General features: G+C 40.3%; 1 protein-coding gene across 3 annotated transcripts in view; it reads left to right on the top strand.

Annotated features, from left to right (window-relative positions):
• Positions 1–26,818, top strand: part of WDFY2 (WD repeat and FYVE domain containing 2) — a 68,193-nt gene that overhangs the window by 14,880 nt on the left and 26,495 nt on the right. For all 3 annotated transcript variants that reach the window (XR_003400375.1, XR_003400372.1, XM_026868107.1), the window contains exons 2-3: positions 17,426–17,493; positions 22,561–22,634. Coding sequence is in view for 1 of the 3 variants with exons in the window: in XM_026868107.1 (XP_026723908.1) it covers positions 17,426–17,493; positions 22,561–22,634 (142 nt within the window). In the remaining 2 variants the exon portion in view is untranslated. The remainder of the gene's footprint in view (positions 1–17,425; positions 17,494–22,560; positions 22,635–26,818) is intronic.

Genomic DNA, 26,818 nt, shown 5'->3' with positions numbered 1-26,818 from the left:
CTTCTGTTGACCTCATACACAAAGCCACCTTGATACTACAGTGATTGGGGTGCAGGGAGATTCTTGGGGTTTGAAGGGTTTGTCTTCAGGCTGTTGTTTCCATTTGGATAGATCTATTATAACCAAAACACTGTGCTCTTTCAGTTTTCTCATCTGGGAATTACTGAACCAGATGCTCACTGCCGTCCTTACTGCAGGCTTTGTATCGTTTGTACTTTATAACCTGTTCCCTAATGCTTATTCTTCCTATTTATGTTTTACCTCTAACACAACTTCTCTAAACTCACTCTCATTTCCTCACCTTCCTGTTTATTAATTCATTCAGTGACCCCCTCTTATCCATTTGGAATTCAAAAAAGGCAGGCTGTCTCCTTCCTGCATGAATTTGGAGCAGCTGCACATCCTTGCTAACACTGAATGCTGTTAAATACCAATATCCAGCAGTCATCTTATATGAAAGTGAAATGGGGCAGCTTGGATGGGGAAAAACACTGGCACCAGAAATCTGGTAAAAAACACCTTGTGGTGTTGTGAAGGGTGTTTGGTGTGTTTAGCTGTTTTTATCTGCCAGATACTGCCTTCTGAAAACCTGCAGTACCCACTGTATTATTCTGTGTTCCAGTAGCTCCTTTCCTAGCAGCAGTCCATAGTAATTCCCAGTTTATTACTGGATTTTTTAAACACATTTAAATATTATTAAAATGCATTCAATTGTTTTGAGTAATTGAGAGACAGTGAATGTGTGATGTTTCTCAGGCAACAGGGAGTGTTGATACAAGCAGTGATACAAGCAGTAGAAAAATGGAAATCAAATGGAAAGAGATTTTCTTTGCAGTGAGGTGGAGGGAATGCCTTTGTCTCACCGCTTCAAAGTCACAGTTGACTTGGTGTGGAAGGAGACTACAGATGCTTGAGCAGGTATGTGAGCTACCTCTGCAGTTCCTTGAAGGTGCACAAATGCTGAAGGCTTGCTTCTGCCAAGGAGAGGTGACCTTGGTAGTCTGGTACCTGCTGGTTAATGGGTGTTTCTGAAAACAGGAGGACTGGGATGTGGAGGGAGTATCTGCACCTTTTCCCCACACACATACACATCTGAAGCTTATGTTCTTGCCAATATCATGAGTATTTTTAAAAGGCCAAGTTTAGCAGGACTTGTAAATCACTGTCAGCTCTTGCTGGAGCCAAATCTCTGGGGAGAGAAATAGCGTGGTTGCAATGTACATAAAAATGAAGGGTGCCAGAGGAGCAGACTGTGGGATGACTGGGAGAACTGATGGGAGTAGAGGAAAATGTGTCAAGCTTTTAAGTGCATGATTTGGAAGTAGGCTATTGGACTGTCTTCTTTGGTTCCTATATCTTAAGTAGTGGCTACTGGTTGGGCTCTGGGAAAGCTGGGACATAGATCCTCAGTGTTCAGTGGCTTCTAATTAGCATGTAGCTGCCATACCGTGAGCTTTTGTTTCCTTCTGCAGAAATACTTTCCTTTCAAAAATTGATCAAACAAAACCATTAAATTTTCTGACAAAACAAAAAATAAAGTGAGTGGGAAAAGCGAAGACAAATCTTGATCTTTCAAATTTATGCGAGTGAAACAAGTTTTAAAGCTGCGGTGCCAGGGGGAAAAAAAGATGCATTTGTGAAATGATCTGGTTGTTGCATTTCTAAGAGCCTTTGTTAGCTTGCATTTGTTTCTACTGTGCAGTGCAGATGGTGAAAGTTTGTGCATATTTCCAGAGCAACCCATTTGTTCACTGCAGTGTTCAAGGTCATAACTGTTCTGGGTCTTTCTTGTAAACTTGCTGTTACAGCTTATTGGTATTATTTAGAGCAAGCTGTCCAGCTGATCTGTTTTAAGGGCCAGATCCTGTCCACAGGACAGTTCTATCTAATCTCTTCTCCCTCCTTCCCTCCAACTGGAATAAAAATTATAAAAATTGTTACCTGCCACTGGCCTCTGAGTAAATTATTAAAATACTGCCCTCCATGTGTGCTGCCTCCCTCTCGCTGCTCAGTAGTTGGGAAATCCCTGAATTAAGTAAACTGCTGAATCTGCTGCAGATTGTTAATAATTTACATTTCTTGATAACTGCTCACAAATTGCATATATCCCTCCAAAGCTCACTCTGTGTGTTTGATAAGAAGGCAAAATTCACTTGTATTGGATATGACATGTGGAAGAGACTTACTGGACTGTCAGGTCATTCAACCTAGATATTTTTAGCATGTCTCATATACCAGAACAGGAGAGTGGGAGGAGGAACTGCTTGTCATGGCAGAACACACATGGATTTTGAAACCAAAAGAGTTGGTTTTAGCTTGCAGGAAGTGCATCTCATGGCTTGAGGTAACTGGCCATGTCGTCTAAGCCTTTTTGTGTAGTAGCTTAACTGTCTGCAAGGAAAGCTGTTCCTTGTCTCCCTGTCTTCCATGTAAGAAGCAACCCAGTCTGACCTGTGAATAGCTGAGCCAGAATTACAAACCTGATTTAATTTTTCAGGCAGTGCTGAGCCTGCAAGGCAACAGGATCAAAAAGGACCCTTCTCTTATTTACTGCAGTTACTCCATCTCAGCTCATCTTTTTCCCTGGCAGATGCTGTGAGCTGATTTTATACTTTAACTAATAGCACAAGGATTTACTTTCCCAATGGGTGGTCTCCAGCCATCTTCTACCTTGTATAACCGTTTAAAACCTGGTGTCCTCTGCCAAGGTCAGTGATAGATCTAGTCTGCTTCAATCTGCTGCCATCCTCTGCTTCCAACAGCCCTTGAATAGCCCAAAATCATTACTTCAGACACCTTTCTTCTTACTGTCCATGCCTATGTTAACTAATAGTTTTCTGCTGGAAGGCAACATCTCTGAGTGAAGAACAAGCTGTGTTCATGTGCATGCAACTCCTCTACAGGTAATTCAGGCCACTGTGAAAATATTACATAACTCAAAAATGAGTGATGTGCAGTATCTTGGTTAGCACCAAGTTACCCTTTCTTAAAAAGAAACTGTACAAATAATCCTCTTGTTACTAGCTTAATCTCTCTACGCCTTTACTCTCTGAATCTTTACTATTCTTTAAAGAGGATTATCTGGTGTATTAGTAGTACTAACAGGCATGGCACCATCCTGACCATGACAGAGATGGGTGGTACAGTGCTTACTTGCAGCACATGCTGTCCCTGACAATGTAGCAGAGGGGATCATGTGCTCTTCATACCCACATGTGCACCGTGATGCTGTTGTAGGCCAGCTCTTTGGTACATGTTATAAAGTACTTTGCATCCATAACTGTCAGCTCTGAGTGTTCTTTTATGTGATTCAAGAATCCTTACCTGTCTGAATGTGGGCAGGCTGGTGTGGGAGATTACTGAAAGGAAGCTTCCTAGTAAGGAACTTCATCTTTATTCAGAATGGGGAAAGCTGATCAGCGTTTTCCAGTAATCAGGTGCCGTTGCTCAGTAGTTAAATCAACAATGATGTTGAAAGCCCTTGCTTTGAAAGTATTCTGTCTCGAATCCCCAACTCCTGTGAATACATAAATATTGACACTTTAATTGTGATCACCTGGTCCAATAGCATGACCTAGTAAGAACTTACTACTTTTGAACTTGAGGATGTTGCCTTTTGTATTAGCTTGGAATAAGATTTAAATGTGAGATGCTGTAAAACAAAGAAGCAGACCTTCAGAGCTGATTTTATCTCACAACCTCAAATCTGTTTTGTCCAAGATAATACTGATACTTCCCATACAAATGACAACAATAAAGATCTGGAGAATACAAGCTGAGACAGCATCTGGACAGGAATTGCAAACAACTCTTCTTGTAACCCTCCAGAGAAAAAAAAAGTCAGTAAAGTAAACTAGTAACAAGGTGACAGCAGAGATATTTTAATAATATTTGATGTTTTTGCCATGAACTAGAAACTCTCCCTTATTGCAAAGTAGAAGTTACCTACAAGGCAGTGATGACTAGATAAATGAACAGAAGCTGCTACAGGCTTTGTTGGTTTGGTGGATGGGTAGCAGTCACCTAAGCAGCAGCCTCCTGTCAGTGTACAGTTCCACCAGGTGTCTTTACAAAGCTGCACTGTAATATATCGCACCATTTCACATATTTAAATAATATATTTTTCCATACCTGAGGAGAGAGTTGGTCATGTGTCCTCCCTACTCTTATGCAATAGACATGGCTTTCCTGTCCTGTCTTCACAAGGAGAAAGTGTGATGTATACTGTCAAGGTTTTCCCTGGCATGTGATTGCCTCTGCCCATTGCTTGCCTTTATCATTTTCTTTCCACCTCTCTTATCAGGAATATGGGGTTCTGGGATTTCCCCTACGAACTGTAGTTGACAAATCCTCTGTTACCTCCTCTACCAGTGCAGTCTGGCCTGGTCATCTACTCTAAATTAGCGGATAAGCTGACGGGGTCTGGAGAGATGTGAAGAACTGCAGGAGAGCATAGTAAGTGGTTAGAAGTGTGTCACAGAGAATCTAATATTGATAAACTATAGTTTGTAAGTTTCTAAGTCATGACAGTGTGAATAAAAGCCATGTACAGCTGCTGCTAAATAAGCAAATGCTGCTAGGGTATGTATGGGGAGAAGATGGATAAAGAAAAGAATGATAATGCTCTTATAATTCAGCAGGTTTGTCTGTGTCTGGATTGCTGCATTTAGTACAGAAGATGCCAGTTCAGACACGATATTGCCTCATTAGAGGGGCTGGAAGAGAGGGACTGGAAGACAGGTAAGGAGAACAGGACACAAGAACAGCTTTCCCAAGAGACTGGAAAGATTGATTACCTTAAAGAGGAAGCATGTAAGAAATGATAGGCATATACACAGTAACTAACCAGTGGAGAAAGTAGAGAACAGAAACCCCTAATCACACACAGAATCATCTAGGTTGGAAAGGACCCTGGAGATCATCTAGTCCAACCGTTCGTCTAGCACAGTTCCCACCTACAGCATATCCTTAAGCTCTAAATCAACCCTACTCTTGAACCGCTCCAGGGATGGGGACTCCACCACCTCCCTGGACAGCACATTCCAACGCCTAACAACCCCTTCTGGAAAGAAATGCTTCCTAATATCTAGTCTGCACTTTCCTTGGTGCAACTTGAGGCCATTCCCTCTTGTCCTGTCGCTTTATACTAGGCTAAAGAGGCTCAAACCCAGCTCTGCAGCTTCCTTTCAGGTAGCTGTAGAGGGCGATGAGGTCTCCCCTCAGCCTCCTCTTCTCCAGGCTAAACACCCCCAGTTCCCTCAGCCGCTCCTCATAGGACATGGGTTCCAGAACCTTACCAACTTTGTAGCCCTTCTCTGGACATGTTTGAGTAACTCTATGTCCTTTTTGTAGTGAGGGGCCCCAAATCGAACACAGTATTCAAGGTGCGGCCTCACCAGCGCCAAGTACAGGGTCAAGATCACTTCATCTTGTAACACAAGAGCAAGAGGATGTTCATTGAAATTTGCTGTTAACTACCTTAAAGATGATAGAATAAAATTAGCACGCTATGAAGTTGAATGCTGAAGAAAGGGAAAGCTGTAACGAAGCTATATGAAAGAAGTAGCTGGATGTGAAGAGGCACTGCATGTTTGAGATGGATTTTTAAAATAATAAAACCTAAAGTTTAGGACAGAACATCATCTTGCGATACAGGTTGGAAGACAGTTTCTATTCACTTGCGTCGATTTCCATCTACCCACGCAACCCCCATAAGAATGCAGAGGTGACAAACTGACTGTCTTGTAAGCCCTTGTCAAATGCCAGATCACCTCTAAATTACAGAATCAGAGGTTTGGGCTTTGCTGGCACCTCGCAAGACACTCCACACTATGTATGATAAGAGGAAATCTGAGAACCCCTGGCAAGGCACTTCAGGGCTGCAGTTCTTTTGCAGCTGAAGAACAAACCTTTCAGGATGGGGTTGGGTTTGCATTGCTTTGCCCTACTTTCTCCATCCCTTTTTTAGCACTCAAGCTGCTGGGCTTCCTGCTTTCCTTCCCTGAGGGTACCGTGACTCCCAAGCCAAAGTTGTCCTTCTGGGTCAGAGCAAGAGAGGCTTCTTGCCTCCTCCAGCAGATCAAAGATAGGAGTTGGGTTTGTGTGAGGACGGTGAAAATATCTGAATCAGGCAGGCTGCCCTGAGAGGAAAATAGCAATGAGCAGAAAAGATGAAGGAATATTTTATCACCTGTGAATCATTGTTCAAGTTCAATGGTAAACTGGAGGAACTGGAAATGGGATTTCTCAGCAGAAACTCCTTGATGCCTCAAGGAGAGCATTTCCAGAGGCATCTTGGTGTGGTGCAGAGCACGCAAATACATTCCAAGTAGATACATTTGCTGTCTCTGGAAAAAACAGTGTCATAATTATTCATCAGTATTTGAAAACCAAAAGCCTGTCTGTTCTTACAGAGGGTGTTTCAATAAGCCTTCAGCATCAGCAGCCACATGTCACCAGCTGATTGTCCTATTTGTTGGCTAAGGAATTACATACTCTGTGCTGGTATGAGGATTGGGTTGGGCTTTGGGTTGGGTTTGAGGTTTTTGTTCCCAAAGAAAAAAACAACAGAGAAACAATTAATTAAAGTGAAAGTTCATATAGTGACATAAACATGCAAATTGAGAGGTAACGACTTCATGGGAACTGTGTGGATGTTAGAAATTACCAACTGCTTGCTTGGGAAGAGCTTCATTTGCCTTGAGATATGACTGATGCTTTTCTTAAAATCCAAGAAGCACAGGTTTTCCCCTACATCTTTCTGACTGACCGTGATAAGTATACTGTCAGGGGAAAATAAATAACACTTTACAGGTTGTGTATGCTCTTGTCTTTTTGCAGCTAGGACCCTATTTTCCTTAGACTAGAATTCTCTGCAATGAATGGTTATAACCTGTTTAATACATACAAATATCCTTCAAGAAGCACTGAAATAGTTATTGATTTAATTTAGTCTTTTGCAATGGATGATGCAGATGACTTAACATCCAGAAGTTAAAATGAAGAGAGCATCATCCTATGGATGTGGAAATGTGTGTTCCTTTCCCTACGGTAAAGGCATAATTTACTAGATGCTGCACTGTATAGTCAACCAAGGAAAACATTTATATGAAAAATAAATTGAAGCCTGAGGGTATCTGTTCGAGCCTGGATCTCTCATCTTCTTCCATATCCCTTTATTACTTGCAAACTTTTTCCTTCTGCATTCATCTTTCCTCCCAGGTGCCGTGCTGTTTTCTTACTGAGGTCGTGGTATCATTTCAGAGCAGAATTAGAAAGAAGGGTAAAACTGAGGAAATTCTTTCTACTCCAGCATACTAGCACTTATGTTTGTTGTAAATTACAGCTAGGGACTTAATTTAGTGTTTATGATAGAATATCAGTCTTTTTATGTAAATGAACTTATATATAACTCCTGTACCTGGAGTACTGTGTTCAGCTCTGGGCCCCTCTATATAAGAAAGACATGGACCTACTTGAGAAAGTCCAGAAGAGGGCCATGAAGATGATCAGGGAGCTGGAGCACCTCCCCTGTGAGGACAGGCTGAGAGAGTTGGGGTTGTTGAGCCTGGGGAAGGCTCCAGGGAGACCTTACAGCAGCCTTCCAGTACTTAAAGGGGGTACAGGAAAGATGGGTAGGGACTCTATCAGGGAGTGTAGTGACAGGATGAGGGGTAACTGCTTTAAACTGAAAGCGGGTAGATTCAGATTAGATAGAAGGGAGAAATTCTTCTCTGTGAGGGTGGTGAGACACTGGCATAAATTGCCCAGAGAAGCTGTGGCTGAACCCTCCCTGGCAGTGTTCAAGGCCAGGTTGGATGGGGTTTTGAGCAACCTGGTCTAGTGGAAGGTGTCCCTGCCCATGACAGGGGGATTGGAACTAGATGATCTTTAATCATTCTATGATTCTATGATATGAATATTATTTCTTAGAAATGTCATACTGGTGGTATATATATTTAAAATGGGTATGTCCAGCTTTTACTTCATAGGTTCAAAAGCATAAGCTTACTTTTAAATCTGTTGAATAATTAATTCATTTTTATGTGGCGTGAAGGATAAATAACTTAAAAATTATCATTAACTTGGTTGATAGCCCATAGCAGTTTTGGAAAAAAACCAAATGTGTTGTGTTCTGCTGAACAGATGTTCCTACTGGGCAGCTGGAAGCAGGCTGGTGACCTGGTAGGTTCACATTCTTTGCCTTTGCTACATGGGCAATTTAGAGGGGATCTGGAGGGTTGCTTTCTTGTAAATCATGGATTCACTAGGTATTTTTAGCATGGTTCCACTGAGTCACTTGTTGCATAGCAGGCCTGTATTTTAATCTAATGAGAATCTTTCTAATAACTTCAATTACCGAAACTTTCAAATGTGGGAAGGAGGTAAAAGTAATTGGATTTCAATAATTAAATCATCCAATGAGATTACCTTCAAAAGGTTGTGTTTATGCTTCCTGAATGCAAACAGGAATTGATCAGTACAAGAAGCACCAAAGCTGCATCTGTTCTGGAAGATAAATCATTTGGTGGGGTGCAGGTGAGGGAGGTCTGTGCGTAAGAGGGAGGGATGAAGATCATTTTGTTACCCCAAAGCTCTGTAAGGAAGACTGATACACAGGTCTTAATGAGGGAGTTAATTTTGAAACTTTGTTTGGGGAAAAAAAAAAATATCCTACTGTGATATAACAGTCATTGTTTAATAATTTCCAAAGCTGTAGATTGATGCTCACTGAGAATTCCAGCCCTGCATTTACCTGCATTTGCAGATAAAATTATCTTCCCTACAGCATTTATGCTGGAATGTGGTATAGTCACTGCACTGCTTCATATGACACATGAGCAGTGCTTTTGTGGAGCTGCTGAAGCCATGAGGCAGCTCAGCTCTCTGAACCATGTGCTAGTAACCTCAAGGTAACACAGTATTTTTCTGTGGTTGTGTCTTATGGTTCATTTTTTTGGTCTCTCTTTATTTGCCTGAAGCTTCAGCAATGGAAAGTGGGCAGAATCTGATTTTGGTTCAGTGCCTGAACAGCAGAGCATGCACTGCTTCCAGGCATATGTGCTCGGGTAACTGGAAAAATCACTGAACTGCATTGCTTACTGTCCAGAAAACTGAAAAATGGGTGGAAACTGTTTCATAGCTGAATAGTAAAGCTGTCATGTTGTTATCATTTTTTTTTTGAGTCATAAAAATCCATTTCTCCTGAGATTGTCTTCTATGAATCTTTGTTTTCTAGTCACTTCCCACAAAATCCTCAAAAAACCTTCCCTGTAAACCAAAACTGTGTTAAATAAAGTGGTGTTTCTTTCTTTTAGGTCTAAATACCACTATTAGTTTTTCCCTGACAAACCCATGCAGTTCTATAGCTGCATATAACCTACTAAAACTTCTACATTTTCCCTATTATGCATTATGCATTTGCATTGAGTTTACAGCGGCATGAATTAAAAGGGGAAATATGAAATATGTTTGAGCTAAGATGTTGTGTAAGTTTTCTGTGAAAAAATTCCTGCATGTTGGTCCGTTTGCCTGCTTGCTTGGTGTACTGTTTTGTGCAATGCTTTTTTTCTGAAGATAGATGGTAAATGTACAGTACATCAAATTTGAAGTTTCTTCCCTCGTGTACCTTTGCACTGAGCTTCACTCCAGGACTTTTCTACCATGTTCCTCCTAAGCAGAAAAGAACTAGTAAAGTGCTCTGAAAGATCATTAACCTCTGATCTTAGTTTGCACAACACTTTAGTAGCTCATTTCCTGTCTTATCTGGAGATGTTGTCTCAAAATGAGATTCTTCATGATCAAAATTTTTTATAACATATATACTTTAACTTTTGTAGGATCCAGGGTCTTGCGGGGGTCCATGTCAAGAAACTCTACTTGTGACTCTCAGAACAGATGAGGCAAGAGACATTTGCAGGGGAGGATTATGAAGGAGATCAAATAAGGCTATTTAGATTTAATCAGATGAATCATTAAAAGTAGCAAAAATCAGATTCACTGCTGCCAGCTGATGGTCAAAAAAGTCTGTGTGAGTCCCCTTGTGCATTTCTCCCCTACCCTACTCTTTGCACCAGACTGCAGAGTTGCTCCTGAGGTCCCTGTTCTGCATCACGTGGGTGTCTGCACTGTCTGGTCTTTTATTGACCCATGTCTGACAAATGCTGTGTGGATTATTATCATGGAACTTGCGTAGTCATGAACCTCACCTAAAACATTCTCTGCCTAGACATAAATAAAATCAAAGCAGTGGCATTTTATATCACTAGGTGGGATTGACAGTGCATTTGAACATTCAGGGACTCATCAGACTCCTTCCTCCTGCACCATTGGTGCCTGAGCTACTGCTGCCAGATCCAGTTACCTCCACGTGGCTTTAGGTGCGCTCCCTGTGCTGTTCATGTCTAGGACTGCATGGAGCCTTTATTTGGTTCATGTTCCTTTCAGCAGCCATGTTTCTCTGGTGCTTCTGAGCTTTGTGCTTGAGAACTGCTGGACTGGCAGCGATGGCAACAACATTTCAGATCCAACAGCAGGATGTCAAAGGTGCTGGCTGTTGAGCTGGCCCAGCTTCCTCTTGAAGCCAGACCTTACCACTCCTATGGCTTTGTAGCAGGGTTTGGGTCAGACAGAGTAAAGAGTGCAATTATTGCTCAAAAGGCTTTTATTTCATAGGAAGCCTGATGCTTGAGTTACAGACTGAGGTTACAATGAAGATACTGTATCTTCTAGAAATTGCTCTTATGTGATTACTGCTAAGAGCGAACCTCTCTAAACCAGCCCTGAATTAAAGCCCATTCTTCAAAACTCTTTAATCTTTTCCTCATGCATTGTCCCCCTTTTCTGAACTATAGTAGCTCTTGCACTTTCATTTTAGAAACCAAATCTGCCTTTCTGTAATATAAAGGAACCTGGAACAGATCCACAGTGATGTATAGTTACCTGTACACTGTCTCAGTCTTAGAAAGAGTCCAGTGAGTAAACCCTTGATTAGTTCAGTTTAAATCTCACATCTGTTCATCAAAACCAGTGAAAGTGAGGTAGAACCTGGAACATGCCCCACAATTGTAAGGTTTATGCAGAACCCTCCATCAGAGTTGTGTGATGGTCTCTGGGGGGAATAACATAGGGTGAGCCTAAGAGACAGGCATGCACTTCCCTGGATCTTTAGAGCTGGGTTTGGGTATGGTGGTGGTGTAGAAGTGTTGGTGTTTTGAGTTGATTTGGTTTTGCTTTGGTTTGTTTTTTGTTTGTTGGGTTTTTTTTTTTCAGGAAAACATAGCATGAGGACCTGTTAGATAAAATCATCTTGGTGCCTGAGGTTTTGGCACTCTGCTATTAAATTTCTTTTTGTTTTCCCTGAAACACAGGCTATCTCATAAATTGGTTCTAGTTTTGACTTTTGCTTTCATGTATTTTCTTTCAAAATTTATCAGAGCAATGACACTCCTCACTGCTGGTTCCAGGACGCTGGCAGTGGTTCATGAGCTGCCACTAAACTTGAAAGATCTTTTATTCTTTCAGAAAATCCCAGTAGCAGCTCATGTCATTAATTGATGGGAGCCAGAATCTCTTTACATCTCTTGCCCACAAAAGTCCCTGGGGAAGTTGAAGGTTTATAGTATTGTAGTATCTTTGATGCAGTTGTTAAATAGTTTTCCTTATCCCACTTCTAATGACAATGTGTCTCTGTTAAAGGCAGTAAAACTGTCAATACTGTACTTGGACTTCAAATACTGATATTGTCATGTTTATTAAATGACAGCAGATAAAGTTTAGTTGTTGCCAGGGAGACATGACTTTTGAATACTTCTGAATTGTCTATTACTGGATATTTAGTAACAGGTGGACTTTTAAAATTTTTTGTTTCAACACTAAAGAAGACTTTAGTGTATTGATGGTGAGAATATGTGTAAATACTCCGTTAGGTATGTCTGAAACCTCACAGATTGCACTAACCCTGGATATAGTAGTATCCTAATCTCTCTTCCTTTCTTCAGTCAACTAAATAGCTAGATGAGCATTTTAAAGATGAGCACTTTCCAGAATAGTTTAGTCTCTTCCTTTTCCTATTTGGAAACTGTTCTGTAACTGTGTTAAATCAGTTCTGTGGTTAGAATAGCTGACAGAAGGGGGTGGCTTTATTTTTAACCACGTAATGTCACCTGCACTGATGACCTACCTCCCTTTCCCAAGGAGCAGTAATGCACAGGGGGAAGGTGTTGATCTCTGCATGAGCCTGATTCAACTTCAGAAAGTGACAGATAAAAATTTCTGTACCTCACTACAAATAGGAATAAAACTCATTTCACATGTTGTACTGAGTTTGATGCTTAGCCCTCTTGGTCTCTCAACAAGACAGGAGATCAAAAAAATTCATAATATATGATCCAAGATATAAACAATAACGAGGAGTATATTAAACTGCCATTTAAAACTCACTTCACACCTTGTACTGAGTTTGATGTTTACCTTCTTGGTCCCTCAGCAAGACAGGAGATTAAAAAAACCCACAATATATGGTCCAAGGTTAAAATGCCATTAAAACCAATTTTCTGAAGCCCAAGAATACCTACAAAATACTGTAGTAAATTGTATGTGTTGAGGTTTACCTCTGCTGTTATACAGCTGACGTATGGCTGGGGCATGAAGGCGATAGTGTGTTACACAAGTGCATCTCCATGAAGAGAAATAAACATTAAGAAGGCAGGAGTGAGGAATGAAAACATTCACAAACAGCAGAGGAGGGATCTGTTATGGGAAACTGATATATCTGATTTCTTCACTCACACTGTACAACTAGAACTGATGGTTTTATGAATATTCTGGAGAAGTGGAGTGGAATAGGGATAACGTGTTTCTTGAAGTAATGATGGTGTTGGATCTCTGCAACAGAGTTCATAGTATTGCAACATGCAAACATCTTGGGACAGGGCTTAGGCATGTCTAATATGTCTGTACTGTATGCAACACCAGTATTTGTCTTTTGCCTTAATTTCACGCAAGACTCCAAGGAGAAAAGACGAGCCCTGCCTATGAGTCAGTCACAGAGACTCAACTCCACAGCTCCAAGCAATGCTGAGTTTTCCAGCAATGAGATGACTGGTCAGGCCAGACTAGGTATTGAGTAGAAAATATTCCATCCAGCCCAGCAGCATTGTGCGGACTTTCATGGAGCACACTGCAACTTAAATGCACAAACTAGGATTGGTATGAGGAAAATGGCTTTATCAGAAAGAAGATGCCATGGCATGTACCACTGACTGAACTAAGTTTCTGTAGATGGTGAAGTGCGGAGCTGCCGTGCTGAGGTGGATGTGCTGCTGTTGACATAGGCACTGCTGTGAGTAGTAGGTGCTCAGATGAAGCCTACCTCCTGCACACATACGTGCACAGCCTAGCAGTTGCATCTGAGACCTGCCAGTACAACCACAGCCACCTGGACTTGAGACGCATGCTCTTGAGCACAACAGAGAGAAGCAATTTTTCTTTTAAAATATACATTTTTCACATCCCCTTAATATACGAAGATGTAGCCTGTCTTTTGCATGGCAGAAATATTTCTGTATAGCCTGTCTCATTTAAAAATAAATAATCTCTGTTATGAAAAGACTAGAAGAGTATCCATTGATTTGACATGTTCTAAAAATCTTTCCAAGCCAATTCACTGGCAACAGAATGAAAGGGCAACTCATTTCCATGGTGATGCTGACTGAATCACTCTAGAGCAGTTGAATGGATCCTGATCTGGGTGGGTGCTGTGTTTTAAGTCCAGTAACCATGCAAACAGCAAGTACTCTTCATGCTATATAGCCATAAAAAAAGCTTATTTTCATTCATGCTTAGTGTTTTTTTCTTTGCATTCTTTAGAAGCTTCAAAAGCTCTGGGTTTCACATCTAGTGGGTAGTATTATGTAAAAAAAAAAAAAAAAAAAAAAAGACACTCTCTTCCAAGAACATTTGGCTTCTCCCAAGTTCAGTTGTTGTCACATTTTGTTCTTTTGCCCAAATCTACTTTGGGAAAAAGTTACCCAGAAAAGTTTAATGAACCGAAGTCAGTTTTTCCTCTTTCAATAAAATGCCTAATCCAATACAGTGATTTTTAAGAGAAGAAAATCATGAGTCATCGTTTCCTGACATAAGAATTATTTTGCTTTTACATCAGCTTACACGTAGATATTAGAATTCCATTATAATTCTTAACATAACTTTTAAATGCTTGTTTTAAACATATGTATAGTAATCATCCTTATTTTTAAAATAAATTGTTTACAAGATCTTTTCCGTAAAATAATTTACTGGTGGAATAAGTATTTCTGTAATGAGTTACATGAACTGACTTGCTGGTTATGTTCCCTTTCACACACCTTAGAGTTAGATAACATCTTTTCTTAGTCTTTTTATTCTTAGAATGCTTTGTTTCTCATTTTGCATGAATTAGTCATTGAATGGAAATATATTTGACTACATAAAGAAATGAGCGTACTGTGGCCTACGCACATACATACATACATATAGAAGTGACCTACACTAGTAAAAGTAGTTTCACTCTTAACTAGGAACCTCCACCAGATTTTTGCTTTGGGTTTTTTTTAAAGCCTAAGTAGAAAATATTTTTTGTTTCAGTATCATTCATCTAGCAGTCTTAATGTTGACATAATTGTCAAATTAATTAGTAAGTCTGCAGTGGGTACAGTTTAAAAAACAACAGCAAAACCAACACAAAGTATCCAAATTACTGCCATTTTTGCAAAGAAATTTGATTTTTATTTCCTCCAGCTTTTGGAAGACCTTTTAATGTACATAGTCCTCTTTTAACGAGCTGAATTATCTCTAAGATGTACTGGATTTATTATTTGCCAGAGACTTGAAGTGGTGAGGAGGCAACTGTGAAAGCCTGGGAGTTCTGAAACCAGTAGCACTGACTATATAGATTGTGATGGTCAAGAAAGACAAGTCTCTCACAGGATATGGGTGCACTACCACAGGGCTGTTTCATATTGAGTTATTTCATCTCTTTGTGATTCATCCCATTATTTTTTTCTGCACACTCTTTCACTCCCACAATAACTTCGATTTGTCGAGGATAAGAGCTCTTGTTTTTGGGAAACAGAGTGGCTGATCTGCTTTCAGAATTACAGTGACCGCCTTCTTACCAAAGGTGGATCCAAAAGTTTTGGACCCTGTCCCGAACATGATGTACAAGCCCCGTGGCTGTGGACATCTTCCCAGAACTGTGTGCTGAGGTCCAGATGTAGAGCACTGCTCTGACAACAGCTACTGTTAGCTACAGCAAAGAAATGACTGTAGGATTTGGCTCTCTCACTATTCAAAATGCAGTAACATTGTTATCAGCTGATGAATTGTCCCTGAAGAAGTATTGATGGTTTTGCTTCAGATCTGCTGAAGAGCTGCTGATGTGTTTGTTGCAAAAAGGCTGTTAGACTTTAGAGGTAATTATGCTGAATTTTGTATGTTTTGAGACATTTGTGAGAGCTTTTTAACCGTGGGACTTGACCCAGTGAAATGTTAGATTTTAGAGGAGCATACTGTGTCAAAGTATATGCATGAGACATTTCTAAAATGATACAGCTTGTGTAGTGCCTAAATACACAGGTGTCTGACTTATTTGCTAAAAAATGAGTTTGGATGCAGGGTAGAATGATCAGAAACCTGGTTTTGGATATAGGCAATCCAGAAACACATAGTGGTGCAGCCCTTAGCTTGAGGCTTGCAGGATAGATAACTAGTTCTTGAATTGCTTCATTATATATTGCATGGCCTCTCTGTTAACACTTGATTTGTGTATGTAGTATCTTAGATCAGTTATTAGATTAGTATTGCTCTAAACTTTTACTGGCTAAAAAGGGCTGAAATCTGCTTTTCCATGAAAATAAGGTAACGGTAGGAATGACCACATGGTCTTCTCCATAAGATGTGTTTCCACCTTTCATGAACTGGAAAGAGCCATTCTTTCTTGGTTGTTTTTGTCTGATTTGGGTTTTTTCCTCCTTTTTTCCTTCCTATTAAGTGCAAGTTATAGTTTTGTTACAAACCTTTGAAAATCAGGTTTATGTTTAACAATAGTCTCATTAGTCTTTTAGATCTCTTGTACCTACTATTGCACACTAACTTTGGTGGAAAATAAATAGAAGTGGGTGGCAGGTTAGTGTGCTATGCCAACACAATGCTGTCTTGGATAACTAATTTTTCTAGAGAAAGTTAATACGTTTGGTGTACATCAGTAAAGCATGGAATACAGTATTATATGAAGAGTTTACTAGTTAAAATTGGGGATGATAAGGGTTTGAGGAACAGTAGGGCAGATAACAGTTGACTGTAATCAAGATGACAGTGGGCTATGCAGGAACAAGCAGGAGATTACTGGTTGCCTGCTGCTTTAACTGGTGACACTGTTACTAGGCATGTTTTGATGAAATTAGCTGATGAACTGAAGTTAAGAGAGAGCCTCAATAGAAAGAGGTTTCAGAGATTGTACCAAAACAAGCAAATGACAATGGAGACTGAAATATTAAATATTTAATGACCCAGATGGTACATCAGTCCAGATTCTCTGCTCAGGAAACAAGAAGCAACAAGCATCTCAAGCATGTGAAGGGCACAGATTGAGAAACAAGGAGCAGTCAGTATGATATGATTATGAGAAAGCAAAAGTAATCCTGAGATACACTGGGAAGATCTTCTAGCAGAGAGGAAACGCTCGTGTTTGTGAGGAGGCCTGAGGCACTGCATGGTTCTAGGTGCCCCTATTTGAGGACAGCAACTCCAAACGGGTAGCACACTGCAAGGCTGCTTGTTGCCTTGATTATTGTCTTCAGAGAAGGACAAGAGTGTCTTCTTCAGCCTGATGCTCAGTGAGCATATGATAGCATTCTGAGTTCACTGAGGGAAGGGGAGGATTCTGAAACTGAAGAGCTCATTGTTGGCATAAATGGACATAAACTGAGTAAATAGAAGCTGAAAATCTCAGAACCTCTTTGCTTAGAGGTTTTCCTGAAGTAGAACAATGAAACAGCAGGCATCAGATGGACCAAGGCCTACCCGGAGAGCAGGAAGAAGGCTTTCTGCTGGATGGGCTGAAACAAGAGTGCTTACCTGGGCTAACGAATAGTTGTGTTCCAGTCCAGCAAAAAGCCATAGCACTTTCCAAATACTGTTGTGATGTGTGAAGCCAAGATGTTGAGTATGACATGGAACCAAGGAATGGGCTACAGTCATGACCTTACAGAGGTTAATCTGAGGCTAACGTATAAGGCTGTTGTAGGAGTTTACGTGCTTATTTCCCTCTTAGCAAAATAATTTAATTTTGAAGAAGGGCTTGTGCATTCAATGTCACCACTTTGTTTTCATTCATGGTTCCATTTTCATTCTTCCTCATGTGTGTGTTGTGTTTTTTCTTTTGTAGAACAGTTCGTGTCTGGCTGAAGAGAGACAGTGGACAGTACTGGCCCAGCATATACCATGCAATGCCATGTAAGTATAAGGAGATGTTCGCTATCTACTGGATATTTGTAAAATCGGTTTTCTTGTTATGATGAAACTTCATGTTTATGACCATTTGCAAGCTTACCACTTCATATTAAATATTATTCTTGAACAATCCTCTTGGTTTCTGTGAAGCTTTACTAAGTTGCATGCTAATGCTTCTGAGAGGCATCAGGGATTACAGCAGCAAAAGGATACAGATATGCTGGCAAGGGATGAACGTTTAATGCAAACATTGATTAAAAAGTGTAGAGCTCAAAAAGTAGTCTTGCATTCTCCCATTAATGGAGTCCATAAAGCTTTGTAAGTCTCCAGTATAAATCACTCTGCCCTTCCTACTGCATGTGCTCAGTCCATTAGAGTGCAATGGTGAATGGTTTTATTTGGTAAGAACTTAATATCCTGTGTCAGCTAATATGACAGGGGAGAGGATACTGGACAGGGAAGGCAGCTCTTCCAGTGGAGAAGCAGAATCATTCTACCCTGCAATTAAACCAAATCTTCCTCATGGATCCCTCCAGTATGGTCTGCTGTATGTCTCCTCTCCCAAAGACTGTTCACACTTTAAAAGAAACTGCAGATTGATGTCCATTTTTCCAAGGGACAGTTGAAGAAATCACAGCCCTAGCTATTTGTCATAACCCATATGTTGAGTGCAGGAGTATAAGTCTTCAGGACACCATCAGCAAAGGTATGCTGATGTTCTTCAGTCAGCTTCAGATGTGCTAGGTTAGCCTGTCTTTGGAAAGCTTATGAAGCTGACCTTAAATCCACAGATTGGGGAGCATTTATCAAGTCACATCAAGGTATTCTTACTGTCTGGAGAAATAATTATTTTCAGCTAAGACAGCTAAATTTGGAAGAGATACCTGTCTCCATGATATGTAAAATATTTACTAGACATAAGTTTTAGTACCACAACAACATCAACTTGGGACTTTATAGTGGCCATAGTGTTTGACTGCCTTCTCTAAGAATGTGTTCATTTGGTAGAGAAGAGGATCTCTCTTCTTCCTTTGGTGATGGACTAACTCATAAGAATATGTCAAGCCTCAAAGGTATTTTCTGCTCAGGAGTTTGCACAAAAAGGTATTGGAAACCAGCTAATGATGTGGCAGTCTGTGAAGCTCTGTCACAATCCCTAATAGTGGCCTGAGTTCCCTCAGCAAACCTCTCATAAGAGCATTGCTTTCCCCAGTCAAACTGTTAAGAAATGGCAATTCTAGCAGTTTGGCATTAATACTTCTATTTTTCCATGTGGTGTTTTTGCATACATTTGCATTTTTAAATCTTAGTTCCTCCTCTGGTCTCAGCAAGGCTGCTTTATTGCCAGTAATAACAACAGCCTCACTGGAAATGATGGAGTAGATCCAGATCCACTAAAAGGGGACTATTTTAAAGTTCGTTCATAAATTTGAACACCTGACACAGCTCCTTTGCTTGGAAGGCTGGTAAATTTTTGAGCCATGGGTTATTAAAATTGTGCTGTGATATTCACCAATTTCAAGGGTGATCTGGTATAATTAATGCCTGGAGCAATGCCAGTTACATTGTTACCAGCCATGGCATTAAGCTTGGAAATCATAGGAAGGGCTCTGAGTCAGCCTCTGCACAAGTCTGCACTGGACTGGAAATGATAGTTTTGTCTGTTTCTGTGTGGATCACCTTTTTGATGGTCCTCTGGTTTAGGTTCATACTGAGTTTTGTTGTTTAGGGAACAACAACTGCCCAGAGGTTCTCTGTGTAAAAATGTAACAGGCACAATGGTGCCTTTGTGCTGCTTAGCAAGCTGTGCGTGCAGGTCCCACCTACAGATACCCTGTTAGCATGACTTGTGACTTAGATGGTGCATGACCTACACCATTTTATGATTTTATATCAGATAGCCTTAATAACTGATCTTGTGCCCTGGGTACTCTGGGACATGAAGAAGATGAGGAGTTGGGCTGAGCTGGCCATATGCTTTGGTCAAGCTCTATACCCAAGTGGGACCACCAGTGCATTCTGAACATGAAACCCATTAAATACCTGGAAAAAGATCAAGATTGTAGATCATCTCTTCTGAGTAGGGATACTTGCTGCTCTTTAGCAGTGGGATTTTCCCAATTAGAAAGTTTTATGCCCTGTCTATGAGTGTTTCTGTGGTTGAAAAATTCCAGACAACATGGTAACCACATTTTTGATCATCTCCTCCATGAGAAAATCCTTGATATAGAAAGAGCTGTGGGTGTTATACACACTGTTATATTGTCAGTAAGGCAAACTAAGCTGGAAACTTGGCTAATGTGTCACCTTCACTCCAGCATTGTCTCAACAACTGTATTAACAGACCTCTGATGAGTATGTTTACCCTCTTAATGGTTTAGATGTGTACCCTTGGTTACGCATATGTAACACAGATTGTAGAAATGTAACCACGGTTAGATGTGTGACTTTTGGGCAGTGTCTGTACAGGAGAAAAAAACAACCCTGTCTGTCTTATGATGGTTTCCATAGCTAACACTTTGCTTTGAACCAGAGGGTAGAAAGACTGCAAAGCATGCTCCTTCAGTCTTAAACTATGCCACTTTTAGGCACTTCAGAAAGGGGTTCCTGAAACTGCAGGTACAAAGTTTATATTTCTCTTCTACTTCTGTGAGCCCCTGATAGAGGTGACATGCTGTTGAGAGCATGAAGTATGTATTTGGGCTTTTCCTCCAGAATTCATTTTCCAAAGGCTAAAATCAGTGTGTATTTGCCCTATAGTTAAGATAAAGATTGCAGCCAGATTTCTGCATCAGGAATATCTTTACCTGTCCCCTGTAGTAGTTCAGATCAATCTTCTTCCAGTCTGAAATAGAAATCATAGCTAATACTGAAGTAAGGGGCCTTCAGAGTGCTGTTATTTTTCCTGGATGTTATTTTAAAAGGATCTTAAACATTACAGAAGCTTGGAGCAGGGAGTGTTGTGGGTTGGTTTTTTTTTTTCTTCCCCTCTTCTTAATGAGCCTAAGCGCTTAAATATCTAAATATCATCTTATTTTCACTAAAGTGTAAGCCAGTGCACTCTTGTTACAACTGGCATCACTTTAACTACATTAGCAATAGCTAGTGTGGATGCAATTTTACTGCTGACATAATGATTTTTCCAAGAGTACGTGTTACTGAAGAATTCCCTTAGGAAAATGATTTTAAGTATCTTCATACTTCTATGACTGTGTACACTCACAAGTCTTCAATTTAGAAGTTACTTTTTTTGCAATCGGCCTGTGTCAAGCAGTTGCTTGCACCTTTTATGTCTGAAGTGTTTCAGGCTATTTGGGAAAAGCATACTTCAGATAGCTAATTTACCCAAGACTTCTTGTCTGGGAGCTGCTTATTGCCTTGAGTTACTAGTAGCTCTTTCAGTGTATGCACAGTGTTTGAAAATTGATACCTAAAATATGCCCCTTCTGACATTAAGTGCCTTTAAAGGGATTTGATGTTTATTCTGCTTAGAATTGACTTTTTTTTTCCCCCCTGTCTGTTTTTTTCCTACAACTGCCTCATTCTGCTACATCCCTAGAATCCTCAATATAATAGTAAGGCATGACAATCCCAAGGGATGATTTGAGATTGTCTTTTCTGAGGAAGAGGTACGGGAAGGAGCAATTTTGTCACTGTTAGTAGCCTTAATTTGTGTTTCCTTTCTGTCTGTTTCCATGAACTGAAGTATTTTATTTGCCTTAACTCAGTTGACCCTTCCAGGAACGAAATAAATCGAGGTGCCTCCCTGGATATGGATCTGGTAGGCTTTCTGCTTGTGGTTGGTTGTCCTTTAGGAAATGTTTCAAGGGGGAGTCAATACTGAAGGTAGAACGAGTTTTGTTAAGCAGTCAGCAGATTTGCCTCTTCTTCATATAGCTTTTCTGCCGACTAAACTATCGAGGAAGATTTGCTGAGCTATGGGCTGTTTAATTCTAAGTGAGACATTACACAAATTGAGAATATGGCAGATATACAGTACTGCAAAAGAGAGCACTCCAAGCTTGTTACTAACTAAAATACTGTGAGTAGTCCCAATGGAGAGAAGAAACCAGGGGAACCCGGGGGGGGGGGGCGGGGAAAGCAGAACTAAAAGCACATCTGGCTGTATTCTATATTTATCACAAGAATATGGTGTAAAAAGCACTCATCACTGTCAAAGGAGCAAGAATGTCTGCCTCTAGATGCAGTTGGCAATTGCTGCTGAAAAATAGTTCCTGAAGGTTTTTGTTGGGACAGCAGGACTCCCAGCTGCATGCTGCTGTGTTGAACAGTAAAAACAATCCCTGCCTTCTGAATGCAACTTCACTATTTCTCAGTTAAACCAGGCGTAGCTCTTGAACTCTTGCAAGAAAATTCTAATTTTTACCCTTGATGTGAACCCTGCCAGATCCTTGAGAGACCACAGTATGACTGACTTGTCATCAATTTAAGAGTACATCCTGATGTTTATTAAAGTAGTATTGATATAATAAAATGATGGCTAGTTTTCAATACAGTCTTTTATTTTGGCCATAGTGTGTGATACTGTCATAGTGTTGTCTGTGGTGAAACTGGAATAGGGGACAATTAAGAATCACAGTCCTTATTATTGGCCTATATGTTGATTCCTACAGGTTAACTTTCTTACTGTAGGTATAGGATGGAAGCCTCTGACATAATACAGTATTTTCTTTTATTGACACTAAAGTTCAGGCAAATGTAAAAAACTAAATTATTCAGATAAGAAATCTCTCAGATTTAAACTGAAATGTCAGGTGCCTCTTGTATCAAAGCACCATCGCTGCTCTTGTATGACATGCCTGTTTTTCAGATAACTAATAAGAAAAAATGAAGTAGCTGGAGCAAGACATAGCCATTGTTCCATGTCCTAGTAGGACAGGGTTGAATGAATTGCAAGAGCACATTTTTTTTTTTTAATGCTTGTCTGTTGGAAGGGGCAAAATGCTGAACAGCATCATAAAGCATGTTAGCTAGTTTTAGGCTTTCCAGAACTTCAAGAGAATGAGAATCACATTTTGTTAACTTCATCAACATGTTCATTTTTTTCAGCTCCATGTTCATGCATGTCTTTTAACCCGGAAACCAGAAGGCTGTCCATAGGTCTAGACAATGGTACAATCTCAGTAAGTACATCCAAAGATTTTTAGTTGAAATGCTTCCCTTTTGAGAAGTATATGTGTGATGTTGTGGTGAGGGTATTTTTGCTAGTGTTTGGGAGAGAGACTTTTTACTGCTAGTGGAACTGAAGCTGTAGTGTAGAAAATGGCAGGTTATTACAAATTTCATTCCAACTGCCACAAAGAGATTGAGTGGGGTTTACAATATTTATTAGGCAACTCAACAAACAGTCTTAATTTGCATATATCTTAAAAAATAACACAGAAAAACAGCTGTTGTTTTATTAAATTTGAGTGTCTTGTTAATCATATCACACCAAAGTTTTCTGAAAGCAGCAATTAAGAGGGGAAAAATCATGTTCTGAAAGGCAGAAGGTGGATTTCAGATCCATATCTGGCTACTTTTCCAAACTTCAGGGTTCAGATTTTGTTTTCCTCTCACTTCCTTCAGAGGAGTTGCTCCTAACTGTCAGTGCTGTCGCTGAAAGACTTGGTTCAATAACATCAGAGATATGTGTGTGTGGAAAAGGAAGCAGGGTATTAAAACAAGAGCCTGTCTTTTAGAGCTGGGACAGAGGGTAGCAGTTGAGTTTAATTCATTGGGTTTGTCTTGTGCAATTATAAGTAAAGAGCTGCATCACTTTGTGAAACAGTCACGAGTCAGAGAGGTATTTTTCACCTATGCCTCATCAATAGACTCCTCTTCCAGTTTAAGATCATTTTACGATAATTTCAGATTTTTACTGCTGTTGTCTCTGCCTTACAGACTTTGTAACTGAATGAGTGTTTGCAGGTTGACGTAAGAGCAGCTGTCTGCACTAAAGCTGGGATGGTATTTGGGAAAGGATGTGTGACTCTAAGTTGTTGCCTGTGAGCTGTATCAAAGATGTGTAGGTTTTGACCTATAAAGCTATTAGCAGAGATTTTTTTTTTTGTGCTTGTAGGAGATTTCTACTTTTGTATCTAGGAGATGGGACAGCTGCCAGAGAATCCCCTGCACCTCTGAAATTCCCTCCTTCCCACTCTTTGAAATAGCTGTAATTTGCCAGTCCTACTATGCACTTTTGTTTTCACCAGGCCTTTGAGAAATGTGAAGGCGACTGTAAATAAGGCATTTAAATACTGTGGCATGATGGAAGAGATGTGTCCTTTGTCTTTGGGGCATTTTTCCTTCAAGAGTCAGAGGGTGCTTGAGTCTGAATGGAGTCAAATATTTTCCATTCTGAAACTAAAGAAGGTAAATGAAATATGCAGGTGATAAACCAACATGTCCTTTAGGTACTTACAGGTATATACTGCTATGTCTAAGGCAGTTTCTATTTGTTGCTGAGATGGGCTTTTCTTTTCCCAGTCTTCTGGATGCAAGCACATAGGAGGGGGGAAGGGCTCATCTGTTGCTTGATTTAGTCCCCTGTAGCTGCAGGCAGTGGTGTGGTAGAGGATTGTGCAGAAAACAGATTGTGCTCCACAAGCTTCCACCAGCGATGAAATGTTTCCTTCTGTAGCAAACCTAAGGCTTGTAAGAGAAGTGACAATTGTAATGTGCTACAAGAAGAAATGGATGTGGGAACAGAAGAAGAGCAAGGGTAGCCCCATATTCAAGTCCAAGCAATGTTGGGGTGTTAGAGAAAATCCCGAGGTACTTTAAAGTGGGTTACAACCACCCTCTGGAGGAAAGGATAATTTTTTCCTTCTCGGGCAGAGCTATGATTAGTTTAGCACAGGAGTATACAAACAGGGCACACTGACCACAAAATAAGAACTTACTGCAACAAGGTGACCTTAGTGCCCTTACTTTTAATCGTGTGACCCTCAAAGGGAAAGTACAGGCAGTATACTTGAGCAGCTTGAAATATTTGGGAATTTGTTAGCTGTTTCATGTTAACACTTCTGGTGACACCCAGCACCCTTGTGTACACTGGGTGCAGGACTGAAAAATGCTGAAAATCATTCTGCATCTTCACTTTGGCTGTGTTGAAGGAAAGTGCTCCAGGCAAGGGCTGTAAGCTCATGACAGCGCCACATAATCTCAACTAATCTTTTTGCAGTTCAAGGAAGTACTGCTTTTACTTTCTGATGTAAATGGGGACAACAAAGTAGAACTGTCTTTTTTCTTTTACATGAAATTTTTGTAAAATGTATGAATTTTTGTTATGAGCCTCAGAAATGTGTACGGTGCATTTTGAGCAGAATGGGCAGCAATGTTATTGTCATAGAAAGATGTTCCAGCAAGCCACCATGAAGTGAGCTTGTATAGTCACCCTTCCTTGTGAAACAGGGTAACAATTTTTGCTTATACAAAGATGAAGAGGTTGCTTTCAACCGTTTGTAACTTCTCAACATGAAGACTGCACAAACATTTGTGCAACACAGTCGACCATTTTCTTGAGCAAAATGTTGTCTAGCATCTTGCTTGAGAGCAGTGGTAAGTAAAGAAAAACAAATCTAGCATTTTCTTTACACTTTACAAACCTTTTCTGAGAAGAAATTGTATATCTGTTACTTTATGTCTTAGAGACTGCTTGAGGTCCCTTTTGGAAGCCAAAACACTTTATCATGGTCATAAATTCCTTGCTCTGAAGTGGAGAAAAACCTGCTTTAATGGGTGCAAGTCTCTCAAGTTACCACAAGAAGAAACAGGAAAGGTCTGTGACTTGCAATAGATAAGAGACTTCCACAGCCAAGATGAGACTCCTTACCTAATTTCATCCACCTGAAAGTTAGTTTCCTAGTTAACCTTTAAGTTCTGCATCCAGTAGAGGAGAGGTGAATTGCCTTCGGAGAAACCCATGTTGCTTACTTTAGAAACTGGTTTAGAATGGCATAAATCTCTCTCCCCATTTTGGGGGAGATTTAAATGGGATTTAGGTTTTAGGTAGCTGAAACTTAACTAAATTTATCTTTTGTGCTGACCATGCTTGTGTCTAGATGAAGTTGTTACACACTTCAAGTAGGACTACAAGGATGACAGGGCTCCGGAACAAACCCTTCAGATTCTTCCTTGGGGATGGTACTTATTAAGGCAAATTTATCTTTCACATCAACTGATCTTGCAGATTTCTACAAGTTTGGCCATAAACAGCACTTTGAATACCTAAAACTGAGTCAGGGTCTGCCTGCTGATGTCTGCCTTTCCCCTCTGCCACTGTGGGAAGTTTATGATTTTTTCCTTCAAGAAAACTACATGATAGTTTCTGTTTTCTCCTAGTTGTGCTTTATAAAGTGAAAACACTGTAATCATTGTATAGAGCTTTCTTTGCAGCAGACATAGATGTAGGGTCTGACAGTAGATTTAAGAGTCTTCATTCTCTTCCATTTCTGAAGTGGCTTTGTTGTTCTCTAGAAGACATGAGAGTGCTGTCAACCACTTGTGTTAACAGGATGAAGTCAAGCCTTTAAGGAGATTCACAGTGTGCTGTCAAAATGACATCGTCTATCACAGTACAGACTGAGAACTAGGTTGTGAGTAACACATAACTAATATATAAAGACTATTAACTCAAATTGCTTCAGTTGCCTAAGCAGAGGTCTCTAATGGGATACATCAGTTGGCATTCACCTGCAGGTCTGAAAAGACATGGATCTTTCTTAGACCTTGGGCTTTGCCAGCTGGCCCCATGGCCAAGGACTCAGAAATGGTATACACCTGAGTATGGGTTTTGTTTGCCTTAACAAGAGTCACTTGAAACAAGATGCTAATAATATTTCCAGGATGAGGATTTACAGAGTTCTTAGGCTCAAGTTTGTGGTGGCTGCATGTTTCAGTGTGAAGGAGGTGTGCTCCATGAAGGTATAGTTGAGAGTCTTGGTACAACAGTGGGCACTAGACTGGACAGTCTTTTCAGGTACTCAAGAATTCTCCTTTCTGCTTTGTGAAGATTTTCATGGTACCAAGTCATTATTGTAATAATAAGCTTACTGAAACAGCCAAGACTGATCACTAACATTTTCAGTATGGTAAAAAAGGCAGTAAAGGAGCTCCAAAAAACCCTCTGAAGAGCAAAGAGCGATCTTGCCAGAAAAAATGTTTTTAATCCTTGCAAGGAGGGGATTTGGTTTTGTCATCCTGCGTGCTTTAATATATCCCAGCTCCTCCTGTGCAAAAGGGCTCACACAGGACTCGGGAATCTTTCTCGGTTCTATTAACAAGCACTGACTGAGCTGTGTGGGTGACCCCAGCCTTTCTAGCT

The sequence above is a fragment of the Athene cunicularia genome (genome assembly GCF_003259725.1).
Source record: "Athene cunicularia isolate RWA chromosome 1 unlocalized genomic scaffold, athCun1 chr1_part1, whole genome shotgun sequence".
Taxonomy (NCBI): domain Eukaryota; kingdom Metazoa; phylum Chordata; class Aves; order Strigiformes; family Strigidae; genus Athene; species Athene cunicularia.
Note: the sequence above shows the minus strand (reverse complement) of the source record. Positions and strands in the feature narration are given on the sequence as shown.